Here is a 17,985-nt window from a genome sequence, read left to right as displayed (position 1 = left end):
GAGAGTAAAGTGCATATGGATGAAAAGGGCCATACTTTTCTTTCAAACAGGATTTTCTTTTAAGTTCCTATCAGATATAAAGTTCTATCAGGTTGCTATGGTATTAGTTTAACTTATGATGGTTTAGAGAACACATTGAAGAAAATGGGCTTAAAATATTATATTACTCTTCTTGAGACATATGCTCCTTATGCAATTAACAATACATTGAGCATCAATATTCTAATTTTAGAAACATTCATCCACAAACATTAATCAGTTAATGCTAAATTCAATTTCTAATAGGCTTCTTCTTTTCACACTCAACTCTCTAAGGCTATACTACATGGTATCTAAAAAACATTAATTTATTTACAGTGGGAGCAATTACATTCCTAGAAAAAAATCTGTGTAATAAATGTATGCAGATATAAAACAAATTAAACTTTTTGAAAAAATTATTTTCTTATGGAAAATTATATTTCTGAGTACCTGAGAAATGCATAAAACTTTCAGAGAAATGCATAAAATCCTTCATATAATTAAATTATAAATAATGCTTCAATATAAGTCAAAGCTTGTCAAATTGCATATATAGAAAAACAGATAAAGTTAAAATATTTGAAAAGACCCTGATGCTGCTGGGAAAGATTGGAGGCCGGAGGAGAAGGGGACGACAGAGGATGAGATGGTTGGATGGCGTCACCGACTCAATGGACATGTGTTTGAGTAAACTCCAGGAGTTGGTGATGGACAGGGAGACCTGGCGTGCTGCAGTCGATGGGGTCACAAAGAGTCAGACACGACTGAGTGACTGAACTGAACTGAACTGATAGTGCTTACGGAGAACTCAGATCTGGTGTGACTTTTTTTCAAAGGAGTCACTACCGGGTAGGATAATTTTCCATGCTGCAGACTGTCCCATGTTTTAGAGGGTTGTGGCCAGTAGAACCCCAATGGGCATGGTGACTACCAAAAGAAAAAAAAAGCATGCCCACACATTTCCAAATGCTCCCTGGGGGAATAAAACTCCCTAGTTTGGAGACAAACTGTGGCCCATTCAAAAGGAATGGCCCACATTTATATCACCAGGTAACAACAGTGAAAGGTCTTGAACCCTGGTCTCCAGAAAGCCAGTGCTAAGAGGGATCCAACAGAGAAGGTCTAAGGTAAATGCTCACGTGCTAAGTCACTTCAGTTGTGTTCGACTCTCTGCCACCCTATGGACTATAGTCTGCCAGGCTTTTCTGTTCACGGGATTTTCCAGGCAAGAACACTGGAGTGGTTGCCATACCCTTCTCCAGGGGATCTTCCCAACCCAGGGATCAAACCTACATCTCTTAAAGTCTCCTGTACTGGCAGGCAGGTTCTTTTACCACTAGCGCCACCTGGGAAGCCCCATACAGGCTCATATCCTACTCCGACTTCAGCTTTAGCCTTCGTGCATTAGGATTTTCATTCATTGACTGTTTTCTAAGCTTATATCTAGTCATCACTTAACCATTCACAAATTCTCTTGCCCATTTATTCATATCCTCCTCCATCTCAATCATGGATCTATATTCCTCACCCTACTGTGGTCCTCTCTCTAGAGACTGAGGACAGAGGTCAACACAAATCCAGAGCCTCCAGGGGAGCAGCCTTGATGGGCAGACCTTCTCTGTCACGGTCTCCATGCTCCAGTTCACTCACACTCTGTCTTTCCTGCCAACGCAGAGCTGGGCACCATCTGCTTTCCTTCAGCCCCACCCACAAAGGAATCTGCCCTGGTAGCTGGTGTTTCACTAATCTGTTATGAAATGCAAGAAGGCATTTCTCCTCCCTCCCCATCTCTCCCACACTTCTTTGTTTATCTTATTGTATCTCCAGCATTAGACTGAACAGAGCAGTACTAGACAGAATCCTAAGACTCTTCTCAAAAAGTCAGAGAAGTCTTAAGAGATTTCCATTTCTCTTTGTTATTTAAGGATAAGAGATTTTTCCATAATCAAATAATTGAATTATATAAAATATTTTTCCAATATCTAGTATATGTTTAAATTGTAATCATGTGGAAAAAAAACTAAAAGTTAAAATCCCTACTTTGATGTTCACTTCATTTCATTTCCATTTTTTACTTTACTAAATAACAGAAGCAAAACTCTGGGGCCACTTATCTAACGAGTAATCCCTCCATATGTACAAGTTAGAAATTCAAATTCAGCAGAAAACCTACAACAGTTGAAAGAGGCCACATGCTTACCCGGATATAGGCATCCTGATGGTGCTTGGCGAAGTACAGCATGTTGTCCAGAGCTAACATCCCAGGAGGAGTCTGGGTAAAGTCCATGGCGGGGTTGACATGATTCTGTGATTAAAACAAAAGGTTTGATCAGGTTAGTTCTTCAGCAGATTTTATCAACAACCACTAGAGGTCTGGTTTCCCTCCACAAGACCACAAAGTACCACAAGACAAGCTCCAAATAGTCAAGTAGGACATTTGCTGTCTCCATGTGAGCCTGTTGGGGTGGCAATGAGGGCTTCTTTCTACAGGTGCATCAAAACCAGCTTCTAGACTCAGGGTTGGGAGACTCAGCTGAAAATCAAAATATGGGATTATTCTTAGACATGTGACACTGTAAGAAAAGAAAATAATGCAAAAACAGTTATTTCTGGTGGTTGTGCTCTACTGGAACCAATAGTATTTGGGAAGAAAGACCTGGGATAAAGCTGTATGTGTGCCATTTACCTTTCTGTACCTTAACTTCCTCATCCTCATGAGTGAGGGTAAAGTATGGTCACACCAGTCCATGGTATTTGTGAACTGTCCAGACTTACAGGTCTCTGCAGACACATGACTTTAAAATTCAGAGGTTCACAGGGTCCTAACGTCTGCCTTCTTCCAGGGAGTGCTCTGGCCTTCTCACCCATACAGTGTCAAGAACCACACACAAAAAACCCACAATACTTATAAATATGCCCAACAAATTGTCCATATGCTCAAGATCACTCAGTAAACACCACCAGAGACTCCTAGTCAGGGCAGTAAACCACTTTCCACAGCCAATTGTTGAAAACAATCACCAACATCTGTCTTGAAAATTCAGATCTAAATGGCTAATGATTTGGGGGGCTTCCCAGGTGGCACTAGTGGTAGGGGACCCGCCCACCAATGCAGGAGATGTAAGCGTTGAGGGTTCCATCCCTGGGCTGGAAAGATACCCTGGAGGAGGGAATGGCAACCCACTCCAATATTCTTGCCTGGAAAATTCCATGGAGAGAGGAGCCTGGGAGGCTATGGTCCATAGGGTCCCACAAAGTCAGACACGACTAAAGCAACTTAGCCCACACGCAAGTGATCTGAGGGAAGTCATTTTTCTGCTAAAGAGATGGAAAAGAAATGCTGAAGAGATATTCAAGAAACTACTCTTTCCTCATAATCTAGATAATTTGTATGAAAGAATATATTTTTATTTTGTTCCTGAATACTTTTTAAAAACAGTCTGACCCTCTGATATGCCAGAGAAATTTTGGTCAATGGTATTTTTTTCTAATTTACATACACGAAGAATTTTCTGTTCACTTGCTCAAATAACCCACACTTTTCTACCTCCTTCAAGAATATACAGAAGCTGTCTTTTGCATGCTGATTTGACATTGCTTTATGAGCTAATAACATCAAAAATTATAGGACAGTGGCTGTCTACTGGCCACAGTTCCACAATTTTCAGAAACCTCTGTCCATATCTGTAAAGCAATTTGGGCCAATGTAGTGACTTCAAGGAGAAGGCAATAGCACCCCACTCCAGTACTCTTGCCTGGAAAATCACATGGGCGGAGGAGCCTGGTAAGCTGCAGTTCACGGGGTCTCTAAGAGTCGGACATGACTGAGCAGCTTCACTTTCACTTTTCACTTTCACTTTTTACTTTCATGCATTGGAGAAGGAAATGGCAACCCACTCCAGTATTCTTGCCTGGAGAATCCCAGGGACGGGGGAGCCTGGTGGGCTGCCGTCTATGGGGTTGCAGAGTCAGATATGACTAAAGCAGCAGCAGCAGTGACTTCAATATTTTATTTTAGCACTTTAACCTGATTTGTTTGTTAAGATGTTGAAAACTTTTTTAAATACCAAAGAACTACTAGTTAGGATAAGAAAGATATATTTCATAAAATAAATAAAATTGTAACAAAAATGAAAATCACTAAGCATGTCAAATGCAGTGAGATTCAGCCTTAGTCTGATACTCACTGGTGTACAAGAGTGAGACCTGTATTCAAAAGTGAGGGGGTGGGTGAAGCAAAACACTGAAAATAAATGATCAAAGATGTAGTCTAAAAAGTAACTTGCAGTGAAAATCTTGTAATACTTTCAGTTCTTTAGAAGAGAATAGTAGAACTGCCCTCATTATGTGTACATTTTTATTTTGACTTGAATGTATTCAATTTTCATGAACACAAGTAACATACAAATGTTACTATCTGCTGAGTACTCTTCAGGGCTATCGCCACTTTGGGTTTCACTAGGGTTCTCTCATCTAATAAATAGGTGGTGGGCACTATTGTTATTCTCATTTTATTAATTTTTAATAATACAATGCTGTTTTATTTTTGTTTAATTCTGGAGTAGGAAACTCCAAAATTCATCTCATATTTTTCCTTACATATACATTTTATTGAAGTACAGTTGATTTACATTATATTGATGCCAACATTTAAAGTTATTAGAAAATATTGGCTATATTCCCTGGGCTATACAATATGTCCTTGTATATTTTATTTTATCCATAGTAGTTTGTATCTTGTAATCCCATACTCCAATTCTGCCCTTCCCTGCTTCACTCTCCCCACTAGTAACCACCAGTTTGTTCTCTATATCTGTGAGTCTTTTTCTGTCTTGTTCTAGTCACTCATTTGTCTTATTTTTCAGATTACACACATAAGTGATAGCATACAGTATTCGTCTTTCTCCATCTGACTAATATCCTCCAGGTCCATCCATGTTGTTAAAAATGGTGAACTTTTATTTTTTTTATGGCTGAGTAGAAATCCATTGTATGTATGTATATGTGTGTGTGTGTATACACACATATATCTACATCTATGTCACCTTCTTTACCCATTTGTTTGTGGACGGACACTTTGGTTGTTTTCATATCTTGGCTATGCTGCTATGAACACTGGGATACATGTATTTTTTTGAATTAGCGTTTCAGTTTTCTTTGGATATATACCTGCCAGGGTCCAGCCCCAGTGGATCCAGGGAATTCGAAAGGTGGACGGCGTTGGCGTGGAAAGACTTGTTTATTTATTGATATAAGATTAGATTAAGAAACTATAGCGTAGTAAGAAGATTAAGTGGAGGAAGAGGGCTGAATAGCTTGGTTTACGCGGAAGACCAATAAAATTCCAGACAAGGAATTTGCACCATCTACGTTGGGCCACCGGCGCCCGCTTGAATATCTAAGGGTGCCTCACCTTAGGCTCCCTTTCGTGCGGGTCTTAACAGCCAGGGCAAGTAAGTAGACCTGGTGAGCCTCCACTCCCCAGGTGGAGATTCAGCCTGAAGTTAAAGTAAAGAGCAGAGGGAGGGAAAGGGAGAGAAGAAGAAAGAGAGAGAAAGACATGGGGGAGCCAGAGTCCCAAGAAACCAGGCCGAGAGACTAGTTCGAGAAACTGGTCCGAGAAGCTGTGTCCCATCCTTTATTGTTCAGAAGGCCTCTTATACTTTTGATAAAACATGGAGATCAATGGGTAACACAAAATTATGTAGCGTTCACAGCCCAGATTCTTTCCGTATATCATTTTGTATACAAAAGGTCTCAGGTGATTTACATTATCTTCTGGCCAAGAGGCTTGTTAACACTTTTGGCTCTCTTCCTTAATGAATGTTAATTTTGTTTCCCTTGAAGTGTTTTTCTTTAATCTGCATCTCCTTAAAGCATTAAAGTTACATCTCTATAGAACAAAGGTGCAGTGGGATATAACAAAGAAGGTACTTAACTCAAAGATCTACTGTTGCTAATACCAGGTCTACTACTTGTTTTTCTATATACCAACTATATCTAAAAATAAAGGATATGAAAATTTGGCAGCAAGCATTGACTCAACAAATGAAACTTTTAATCAGTCCTATTCTAAAGATTTTGACTCTTCGGAAGCCCCTACATTCCTAGGATGTTTTAAGCTTCCTGTGCCTCCTGCAGTCAGGAGGCCTCAAACAATCACATGCGCAGCTGTCCTGCAGGCAGGCTAGAAAGCCATCAGAGGGGTTTTTTGGATTGAAACACTCTTTCAAATGCAGAAGACTAAAGCCCTGAATTGACTTTTTCCAGAAAATGTCAGAAGAGTGGAAAAGCAGAGCACAAAAGCCGGCAGATTTTTGTTGGGGTACATGCTTAGGAATTTCCAGAGGGGTCCCTGAAGTCTGAGCACACCTTGCGTATGTCAGCTTCCTTCCTCATGACCTTCTCACGGGCGGGATTCCTCACACTGGCTTCCGGCATATACCCAGGAATGGAATTGCTGGGTTATATGGTAGTTCTATTTTTAGTTTTTTGAGGAAGCACCATACTGTTTTCCATAGTGGCTGCATGAATTTTATTGATGAGGAAACTGCAGCTCAGATGAGATAAGACTCTTGCCCAGGAACTTGCAACTTGAACTTGGAAGTGCAGGCAATGCCTTGCTTGGACAACAAGTTTCCACATGCTTTTGTTTCTACTTTTTTCCTTTACATGTTGAATGCATTTATTTTGGTACTGCTAGCCATTTATACTTTATATAGCCTGAGAAAAGCTTGAGAAAAAAGTAGGCTAATCAATATTAGCTGCTACACAGCATGGTCGAGCCAACAAAGGAGAGTGTGCCAGATAAAAGAGAAAAACATGACATTTACTTCAGACTTACTTCTAGTGTTGGTCTATGAATCTATTCTAAAAATAAGTATATGGAAAGACAATCATCTGAAAAAGAAATTAGTAGTTTCTCTGAATCGAGTTTGAACAACCCTCCAAAGCTATGTGTTAGTGAAGCTGACCAAGGAGAAGGCCCTGTGGGTCAAGGGTCATCAGTCTTGTTTGAACAGTGCTCCTAGGACCCTCTAGAAACCTCTTTCAGTCAATTACACACTTACTTAGGCATACAATGGGGGTATAAAATAGGGCATTGCTGCTTTCAATGGTCTTACAGTAAAGAAAAATTATATTTTTATAGCTCTTTTAAAGATTCATGTGGCTATTTAGCAAATAGTCCCAATAAAATAATGCCTGCTCTCTGCTAGGTGTTATATAAAGCACCCTGAAGGTGCTAACTCTTAATCCTCATAAAATTCCTACAGAGGGGGTCTTATTATTCTCCTCCATTGACAGTAGAAAACTGAGGCACAGAGCATCTGGGTAGCTTGCTGACTTTTAGAGCCAGGATGTGGCAGAACCAGAATCTGAACTAAGGTCACAGGCTTTAAACCAGGATTTCAGTGTCACATTGCTGTTCAACCAGACACCTTTGGAAATTTTACAGAGATGTCCAATGCAGGTTCTCAGTCGTAGTTTTCCTCAGTCAACGCTTTGTTCAGGCAAAGTGGGCCTGTGATCCATCCTTTTCAATAAAAGCTCTAATTTCTCCATCCCCCCCAGATATAACAGACCAGAGTCTCTCTCATGTTCAATAAACCAGGTCTTATTGTCTCCAACAAATAGGCTCTTATTAAACCAAAGTCAATTAGAAAACTGCCTTTGATTTTCTATGACTTGCTCTAAATTATGAAGCGTCATTGCATTTTAGATTAAAAAATAACTTGCCTTGTGAGTGAACTATACTCTTTTTCTGTCTCTGTCTTTTTAACTCTGGTTATTATTTTTTCAACCTCTCTCTCCTTGAAATGATTGTTTCCTCCTTCTCTTTTTGTTTTAACAGCCAGTGAAATTATTTTACGAGCATAGATTCTGATAATGGAAAAAGTATAAGAATTACTTGCCAAAACATTTGAGAGCTCTCTATACTGTGACGAAAATAATCTGAGAACCCAGCAAGGCCAACAGTTCCCCTATTCCTTCCTTATTTATGAGATGCTCTGGATACAGATTTATTTTCTTTTCTTGTTCCATGTTATTTTTTTCCACCTGTCTTGAAATGGAAGCTGCAAGTGCTTTGATAAATGACTTGAAAATTTCCCTTGTTTTACTGCAAAGCCTGTGTACCTCTGTACATCCTCCTGAAATGCCATTTGTTAGAGCCTGTAGAAGTGCTGCTCCTTGAATCACATCAGACAGCTCTAAGCCCCTGGAGAAAGGGGGAGCAGCCACTTGCGTTTTCAAGGCACCAAGAATTTTCACTTTGGGAAAATGGTACCAACCAACTGAAGATAGCATGATTTATTTTATAGCGAGCACCCTATGTACGGTTTGTGTTTGGTGTTCCTAGAGATCTGTTTGTCTTCTATTATTCTCATGCCAGTTTTTTAAGTTGAATTGTTTCAATCACACATCCAACGTCTAAGACAGAGAATCTTTAAATATGTTCCAGGCCCAAAGCACTGGAGGTCACTGGAGAGTTGTGCACTTCAAATATAAGCTAGGTTGGTCATCTGATTTTGTAGTTAAGAAAACTAAGCACCTAGTGAACAGTGGTGCTCCAGCTTAAGCAGAAATCCAAACCAAATCTCCTGAAGCCTCTGCTGAAGCATCAGTTGCTGGCCCCTCTAATTCAGGAGGGCTGGAGTGAGGTCCAAGGATCTGCTTCTCTAACAAGTTCCTAAGTGACACAGATGCTGCCGGTTGGGGACCACAATTTGAGACCTACTGATGACTGCAATCTCAAATAACACAAGTAATATCAAAGTAAGATCTGGAATCCATATCCACTCATTCCCTGAGTCCCATGCAGCTTCTCTGAGTATCCCTGAGTCCCATGATCCCCTGAGTATCATGCTTTAAACTGACTGGTTCCAGGGTGTGATGCATTATAAATATACTTGCTGTTTATCTGCTTTGTGCTTTGGCCTCTTACTGAGAAAACAGAAATTTCCATTTTCAGAAAAAGAAATTATAAATTAGAAGCCTCTCACTTCTATTTCTCACATTTCTGACTAAAATAATATATATTAGTACCTCCACAGGGAAGGTAGGAACCTGTAATCAGTCAATATTTTTTACTCCTGAATGCTTCCTGGTTGGGGAAGCAGTGCTGGCACGAGCCTGAATGATTTTTAAATGATCTGTGTTTTTCAATTACCAATGCCATGCTAGTCCTTCATTAGTGTGGATAATAAAGAGATGATTACAATAATGCCTGCCAGATGGCATATCGCAGAGAAAGCCTATGAGGATTTAGGAGTTAATATTTGTGCTATATGAGTGCCTACATTTGCTGAACAAATATAGCATTAAAAGCAACCTTTAAAACAAATCACATTGAGTGAATATTCATTCAGTCTAGGAAAAGCTCCATCAAGGCTATTTCTTGAGGCTGGTACATTAAGGCAATGTTCTCCAAGGGGAAGCAGGTTTTGATGGTTGCAAAAGATCACGTGGGAGTTGTGCCAAACTGTGCATGCCTTCCACTCCTCCTCTTCCAACCCAGGAGAAAGGGTATGTGGGCATTTCAACAGGTTCCTACAACAGCACTTATCCATCTTGGATGCCCCTGAAAATCCCCTTTGGAGCTTTGAAAAATTCTGATGTCCAGGCTCTACCCAAAATCTGTGAAGTGGAAACCAAGCAACTGGATTTCTGAAGCTCCAATGTCCAGCCAAGATTGAGAACACTTTCCCAAATCATTGGGTCTCAAATTTGAGTATGATCAGAATCAAATAGAGCATCTGTTCAGTTAGATTGCTGGTCACCACCCCCAGAGTTTCTGGTTGAGGCCCGAGAATCTGCATTCATACATGTTTTCAGGGGTTACTCTGGACCATACTTTGAGAACCTCTGCTCTAAAGGCACAGTAACACAATGCAAGAGAGTTCTAGGGACCTATACTCACCAACTGATGGAGTTGGAACTTTGATTCCCTGTATCAAAGTGTTTGGTTTGGCAGGGACTTTTATTGTGATGTCTGCTTTAGGGAGGACGTGCACTCTTCACATTGATACAGGCTCAGCACTCTCTCACCTGGCTGTTTCACACAGTTATATGAGGAAGTTCCTAACAGTATCTGACTATCTGACCCCCAACACAGATCACTGTTTCAAAGTCCTAGACATAGCCCTTAGAAATCTTTGGATTCTGTCCTTGGTCTCTTTCCATTAAATTTAATAAAAATGAAGAGTTTGGATGAATACAGAGTAGGCAGCTTATTAAATCTGACCTAAGAGTGGACAAGATGGTGAATATATTGAAGAGCAGAAAAATAGCTGTGACTGGGTACAGGTGGGCATTGTGCCAGGTACTCCAAAGGGGTGATTTAATTTAATCTTCCCAACTACCCAATGAGGCAAGTTATTAAGGAGGTAAATGTTATTCTTCTCTGCCTACAGATGACAGTGACTCGTGCAAGATCCTGGTTAGAAGCGGCAAAGTCCCAACTTCAACCCTGTAGCTTTTTTTTTTTTTTTCCTATTTAGGTTCAAAAGGTCTTTGGAGAATAGGAAGATGGGTCCCATTAGCAAGTAGAAGTTTAATCAGAGAAATGTAACATTCCATAAAAAGACTTTTAAAAATTCAAGAACAAATCTACTACAGAAAAAGGGAAATCTGGCTCACAAATAATTCATGAGATTCCAGCTCCACATCATTAAAATTTGATTCTTTTAGGTAAAGCACAAAAGATCTACATGAAAGAAATACTCAGAAAGATGCTAAGGGTTCAGGTCAACAGACTATCTGGCTTCCATGCTGGACCTCCCTCTGAGCTGTGCATTCTCTTCTCTTGGCCTGGCCTCTGGAACACCCCTACACCTTTGCTTGTCTTTCTAATATCATTCACCCACCTGTTACTCTTTGGTTTTCCCGACCTTCAGCTTGGCTCCATTTATCTTCCTTCCACAGGTCCACAACTAATCTTTTAGGGAATACCTAATTCAGTTGAGCTGTGAGACCATCCACTACTATCCAGTGTCACTAGGAACCCCCTCCCTGGGCCTGTTCTGCAACCTAGGGGAGTTCATGACCTATTCTATATTAAGAAATACGAGTTAGAGTTGGTAAAATAAGTCTAAGATGAATCAATTTCAAGTGGCAGGCAGGAGGCTCTGACAGGCTGGGTTTTATTAACAGGAGCATAACCAGAAGAACAGAAGAGAATTCCACCATCCAGGCCCAGCTGAGGCCATACCTGTACACAACACAGAGTTCTGGGGGGCCCCCACTGTGAACCAGCTCCTGACACATAAGAAATTATACAGAGGGGCAGCCAGGAAGAAGCAGAAATATCTGGACAGAAAGGTGTGTCAGAAAAGTTGGGGGGGGAAAAAAACTTTAGATATTTAGCCCAGGGGGAAAAGTATATGTGATGGTGGTGGTTTGTAGTAGGATGGGAATTGCGGGTTTGATCACTACTGTCCTCAGGCATCTCAAGGATTGATATCATTGTAAGGGCAGCTATAGGAAGCAGAATTGGCAGAAAACAGCCTTTTCAGAAATACTGAAGCAAGGACTGGATGTCCAGCCAGAATGGTTTCCAGAGAACTAAAGGGTAGAGAATTGGAGCAAAGGACAATAGATAGCAGCCCGGGCTCATTCCTTTTCTTATCAAATGGTTTTGGATTACTACTACTGTGCAAGGCACCATGGAAGACAAACATGATAAATTTCATCCAAAGATTAAAATAAAATACTACTTGGCTTCAAGAAACTTCATTTCAGAAGTGAATTATGAAAAGCCTTAACAATACAGCTTTGAAATATGCACACATGGACATACACATACACTGTGCACGCACACACACACACACACACACACACACACACACACACACACACACCACAAGCATAAGTAACTTCACACATGCATACTGTGGAAGCTCCCACACAGAAAATTCTGGATTTAAGGCAAATTTCCTTAGTCAAAAAACATGTATATGTATGGCTGAGTCCCTTTGCTGTCCACCTGAAACTATCACAAGATTGTTAATTGGTTATACTCCAATATAAAATAAAGTTTTTTTTTAAAAATTGTCCTTTTAAAAATTACTCTTAAAAGGTCAGAAAAGGCTATGCAGTGCTATGCATACAATTTATGAAAAACTGGGCTCACTCTCACTTCATTATCTTGAAGAAGCAGAGTTGAGACTTATTGAATAAAAGAATAAATTCTAATATTGTTTATTTGGTATGTTGATTTAACAGTCAATACAAAGAATTACCATGAAAACTCAATTAAAAATGCCTTAGGAATAAATCTCCTTTAAAATGAAGCTGGTTATGGTTTTTAAAAAAAGTCTTCATGAATAATGAAATAATGCTGTCAAGGTTTATAAAGATATCTGTAATTTTTCTACTGATCTGAATGCATGCAGGATTCTCAATGACCCAAGCACCGTGGCTCTTGCTAGCAACACCCTACTCTTTCTTCCCTGAACTCCCACAGCTTTTTCACTGCTCCTTTTAGAACTCCCTTTTTGCCAACCTTTTGTAGTTTTAAAACAGGAGGTGAACTAGCATCAGTTATGCACAGGGGGTTTTTCTGTCTCCCTCTTTCACCCATCCCCAGGAAGAGCACAGGCTAAAAGGTCCATCAAAGGACACAGAACGTGTGCTACCCTCACTCCAGGGCTGGGCCTGCTAGTCACGCAGGGAACCCGTTCCCTCTGAGCCTAGCACAGCTCTCCAGGCAGCCTCTGATATGGGCACCATCGCCGACATGGGAGACAAAACCTCTTTTCTGTGATGGAGCCAGGAGTTGGTCAAGATGCTGCTGCTACAGATGGATTCTCAGGAGGTCAAAGGGATGCAGGGGCTTGTGTACTACAATCCCCACCACCTCCAGGACCTAGCACTGCATGGTGCTAGTGATGATGGTGATGACAGCTCTAATCATGGAAGTGACACAGCTAACACACACACAGCACTTAATGAAGGCTGAGGACTATTCTAAGCCAGGGGTTACTTCTGCCCAGGGGCCAGATTGGGTCCACCACTCAATTCTGCAGAGTTGTGAGTTTAAAAGTGTGTGTCCCTTCTTATATTTTTAAATCTTGTTTTTATTCAAAAGGAAAATAATTACCTCTGACACATGAAAATTATATGAAATTAAAACGTCAATGTTCATAAAGAAAGCTTTGTCAGAACACAGCTATGCACATTTATTTACATATTATCTATACCTGCTTGAGCATTTGGCCTACAAGCCCTAAAATTTTTACTTGCTGACCCTTCTTTTACAAGAAAAGTTTGCCCACCCTCTTTCTAAGTGCTTTGTTTTCACAGCAGTGCTGTGAGTTAAGAAAAATAATGACTCTTTAATCAAATTTAAACATCTCAACTATCAAAGAAATGCTAATGTTTGGTAAATGTTTAGTACCTGGATAACACAAGCCCTATGTAAATGTTTAATGTTTTGCTCCCCTGGAAAACATGGTACTGATTTTAAAGATAACTAAATTTTAACTGGATAAATCCTGTGTCTTGAAAATGTTAAGTTGAAAGGAATGTTTTTAGTAGCCTTAATTTTTGATGCAAAGTCCCACCTTGGTGTCTTCAGATCCTTTCTCCTTGCCAACCAAAGGCAAACCTGGGAAGAGACCATTGACACACTTTTATATAAGACTTTTATACTTTATATAACTTTATGTAAGACTGCCTACAATTTTGATGAGTCAGGGATCTGGATTGTGTCTCATAAGCATTCTCCTCCTTCCCCCTTTCAGCACAGCTGAAATGGCAAAGTCCTGGTTTTTAAATTTGGAGACTGTGTTCTCTTTTCCACACCAGTAGAATTCTTATGGTTGTTTTAAAGATAAAGAAATTGAGGAGTAGACAAGTTAAGTGTCTTGCCTATATTCACACAAACATTATGCTTAGACTTGATCCCATAAGTCCAGAGCCCATTTCTTAATGGCTATTCTAAAAGGAGAACTGGCTAACTACACAGTGGGGGTGGGGTGGGGTGGGGTGGGGTGGGAATTGCTTTATAGAATATTGTATGTGTGCACGCTCAGTCACTACAGTCATGTCCGACTCTTTGTGACCCAATGGACCATAGCCCTCCAGGCTCCTCTGTCTATGGGATTCTCCAGGCAAAAATACTGGAGTAGAATGACATGTCCTCCTCCAGGGGATCTTCCCCACCCAGGGATCGAACCTGGGTTTCCTGCATTGCAGGCAGATTCTTTACCTCTGAGTACTAGGGAAGCCTGATAGAACATTACACAGCCTTGAAAAATTATCTTCATAAATAAAATAGACAAACCATTAGCCAGACTCATCAAGAAAAAAAGGGACAAGAATCAAATCAACAAAATTAGAAATGAAAATGGAGAAATCACAACAGACAACACAGAAATACAAAGGATCATAAGAGACTACTATCAGCAACTATATGCCAATAAAATGGACAACTTGTAAGAAATGGACAAGTTCTAAGAAAAGTATAACTGTTCCAAAACTGAACCAGGAAGAAATAGAAACTCTTAACAGACTCATCACAAGCATGGAAATTGAAATAGTAATCAGAACTTCCAGTAAACAAAAACCCAGGACCAGACGGCTTCACAGCTCAATTCTACCAAAAATTTAAAGAAGAGCTAACACCTATCCTACTTAAACTCTTCCAGAAAATTGCAGAGGAAGGTAAACTTCCAACTCATTCAATGAGGTCACCATCACCCTAATACCAAAGCCAGACAAAGATGCCACACACAAAAAAGAAAACTACAGGGCAATAACACTGATGAACATAGAAGCAAAAATCCTTAACAAAATTCTAGCAAACAGAATCCAACAACATATTAAAAAGATCATACATCATGACCAAATGGGCTTTATCCCAGGGATGCAAGGATTCTTTAATATCTGCAGATCAATAAATGTGATATGCCACATTAACAAATTGAAAGATAAAAACCATGTGATTATCTCAATAGATGCAGAGAAAACCTTTGACAAAATTCAACATCCAGTTATGAAAAAAAAACAAAACAAAACAGAAAGCAGGAATAGAAGGAACATACCTCAACATAATAAAAGCCATATATGATAAACCCCGGAGAAGGCAATGGCACCCCACTCCAGTACTCTCGCTTGGAAAATCCCATGGATGGAGGAGCCTGGAAGGCTGCAGTCCATGGGGTCATTGAGCGTTGGACACGACTGAGTGACTTGCCTTTCACTTTTCACTTTCATGCATTGGAGAAGGAAATGGCAACCCACTCCAGTATTCCTGCCTGGAGAATCTCAGGGATGGGGGAGCCTGGTGGGCTGCCGTCTATGGGGGTCACACAGAGTTGGACACGACTGAAGCGACTTAGCAGCAGCAGCAGCATGATAAACCCACAGCAAACATTATCCTCAATGGTGAAAAATTGAAAGCATTTCCCCTAAAGTCAGGAATAAGACAAGGGTGCCCACTCTCACCACTACTATTCAACATAGTTCTGGAAGTTTTGGCCACAGCAATCAGAGAAGAAAAAGAAGCAAAAGGAATCCAGATTGGAAAAGAAGAAGTAAAACTCTCACTGTCTGCAGATAACATGATCCTCTCCATAGAAAACCCTAAAGACTCCACCAGAAAATTACTAGAGCTAATCAATGAATATAGTAAAGTTGCAGGATATAAAATTAACACACAGAAATCCCTCGCATTCCTATACACTAACAAAGAGAAAACAGAAACAGAAATTAAGGAAACAATCCCATTCACCATTGCAATGAAAAGAATAAAATACTTAGGAATAAATCTACCTAAAGAAACAAAAGACCTATATATATAGAAAACTATAAAACACTGATGAAAGAAATCAAAGATGACACAGATGGAGAACTATACCATGTTCATGGATTGGAAGAATCAGTATAGTAAACATGAGTATAGTACCCAAAGCAATCTATAGATTCAATGCAATCCCTATGAAGCTACCAAGGGTATTTTTCAGAGAACTAGGACAAATATATGGAAATACAAAAAACTTCAAATAGCCAAAGCAATCTTGAGAAAGAAGAATGGAACTAGAGGAATCAATCTGCCTGACTTCAGACTATACTACAAAGCTACTGCCATCAAGACAGTATGGTACTGGCACAAAGACAGAAATATAGATCAATGGAACAAAATAGAAAGCCCAGAGATAAATCCACACACTTATGGACACCTTATCTTTGACAAAGGAGGCAAGAATATACAATGGAGAAAAGACAATCTCTTTAACAAGTGGTGCTGGGAAACTGGTCAACCACTTGTAAAAGAAAGAAACTAGAACACTTTCTCATACCATACACAAAAGTAAATTCAAAATGGATTGAAGACCAGAAACTATAAAACTCCTAGAGGAAAACATAGGCAAAACACTCTCTGACAAAAATCACAGTAGGATCCTCTATGGCCCACCTCCCAGAGTAATGGAAATAAAAGCAAAAATAAACAAATGGGACCTAATTAAAATTAAAAGCTTTTGCACAATGAAGGAAACTATAAGCAAGGTGAAAAGACAGCCTTCAGAATGGGAGAAAACAATAGCAAATGAAGCAACTGACAAAGAATTAATCTCAAAATATACAAGCAGCTCCTGCAGCTCAATTCCAGAAAAATAAGCGACCCAATCAAAAAATGGGCCAAAGAATTAAACAGAATTTCTCCAAAGAAGATATCCAGATGGCTAACAAACACATGAAAAGATGCTCAACATCATCATTATCAGAGAAATGCAAGTCAAAACCACAATGAGGTACCATCTCACATCAGTCAGAATGGCTGCTATAAATAAGTCTACAAACAATAAATGCTGGAGAGTGTGCAGAGAAAAAGGAACCCTCCTACACTGTTGGTGGGAATGTAGACTAATACAGCCACTATGAAGAACAGTGTGGAGATTCCTTAAAAAACTGGAAATAGAACTGCCATATGACCCAGCAATCCCACTGCTGGGTATACACACCCAGGAAACCAGAATTAAAACAGACACATGTACCCCAATGTTCATCACAGCACTGTTTACAATATCCAGGACATGGAAGCAACCTAGACGCCCATTGGCAGATAAATGGATAAGAAAGCTGTGGTACATATATACAATGGAATGTTACTCAGCCATTAAAAAGAATGCCTTTGAATCAGTTCTAATGAGGTGGATGAAACTGGAGCCTATTATACAGAGTGAAGAAAGTCAGAAAGAAAAAAAAAAAAAAAGAAAAACACCAATACAGTATACTAACACATATATATGGAATTTAGAAAGATGGTAATGATGACCCTATATGTGAGACAGCAAAGAGAGACAGATGTAAACAACAGTCTTTTGGACTCTGTGGAAGAAGACAAGGGTGAGATGATTTGAGAGGGTAGCATTGAAACATGTATATTATCATATGTAAAGTGGATCACCGGTCCAGGTTCAATGCATGAGACAGGGTGCTCAGGGCAGGTGTACTGGGATGACCCCTGAGGGATGGGATGAGGAGGGAGGTGGGAGGGAGGTTCTGGAAACACGTATGCTCCCATGGCTGATTCATGTTGATGTTTGGCAAAAAACACTACAATACTGTAAAGCAATTAGCTTTCAATTAAAATAAATAAATTAAAAAAATTATCTTCATAGAGTACTTAGTTAGGAATATAAAATATATGTTGTACCCTGTGTAGAATTTCAATAGTAGTATATATTCCTTGACATTGTGTATTTTATGTAGAGAACTCTCTATGTATTCTTATTACATATATATATACATACACACACACACACACACACACACACATATATATATATATAACAGACATATACATGCAGGCAATATCAAGATATATACTTAGCATGTAATTGTGAGTTTGTAAAAACTGGAAGGAAACTTACCAAAGTATTAATGGTAATTTTTTTGTAGTGGTAGGGAGATGGAAGACTTTTTTCCCTACCTGTCCATATTTTTCAAATTTTCTTTAAT

At 39.6% G+C, this 17,985-nt stretch overlaps 1 protein-coding gene across 6 annotated transcripts in view; it reads right to left on the bottom strand.

The window, feature by feature from the left end:
- Nucleotides 1–17,985, bottom strand: part of ELMO1 (engulfment and cell motility 1) — a 581,422-nt gene that overhangs the window by 291,366 nt on the left and 272,071 nt on the right. For all 6 annotated transcript variants that reach the window (XM_060414767.1, XM_027968620.3, XM_060414768.1 and 3 more), the window contains one exon: nucleotides 2,222–2,326. In XM_060414767.1, the coding sequence (XP_060270750.1) occupies nucleotides 2,222–2,326 (105 nt within the window). The remainder of the gene's footprint in view (nucleotides 1–2,221; nucleotides 2,327–17,985) is intronic.

The sequence above is a fragment of the Ovis aries genome, chromosome 4 (assembly GCF_016772045.2).
Source record: "Ovis aries strain OAR_USU_Benz2616 breed Rambouillet chromosome 4, ARS-UI_Ramb_v3.0, whole genome shotgun sequence".
NCBI lineage: Eukaryota > Metazoa > Chordata > Mammalia > Artiodactyla > Bovidae > Ovis > Ovis aries.
This window is presented reverse-complemented; position numbering and strand designations above follow the sequence as displayed.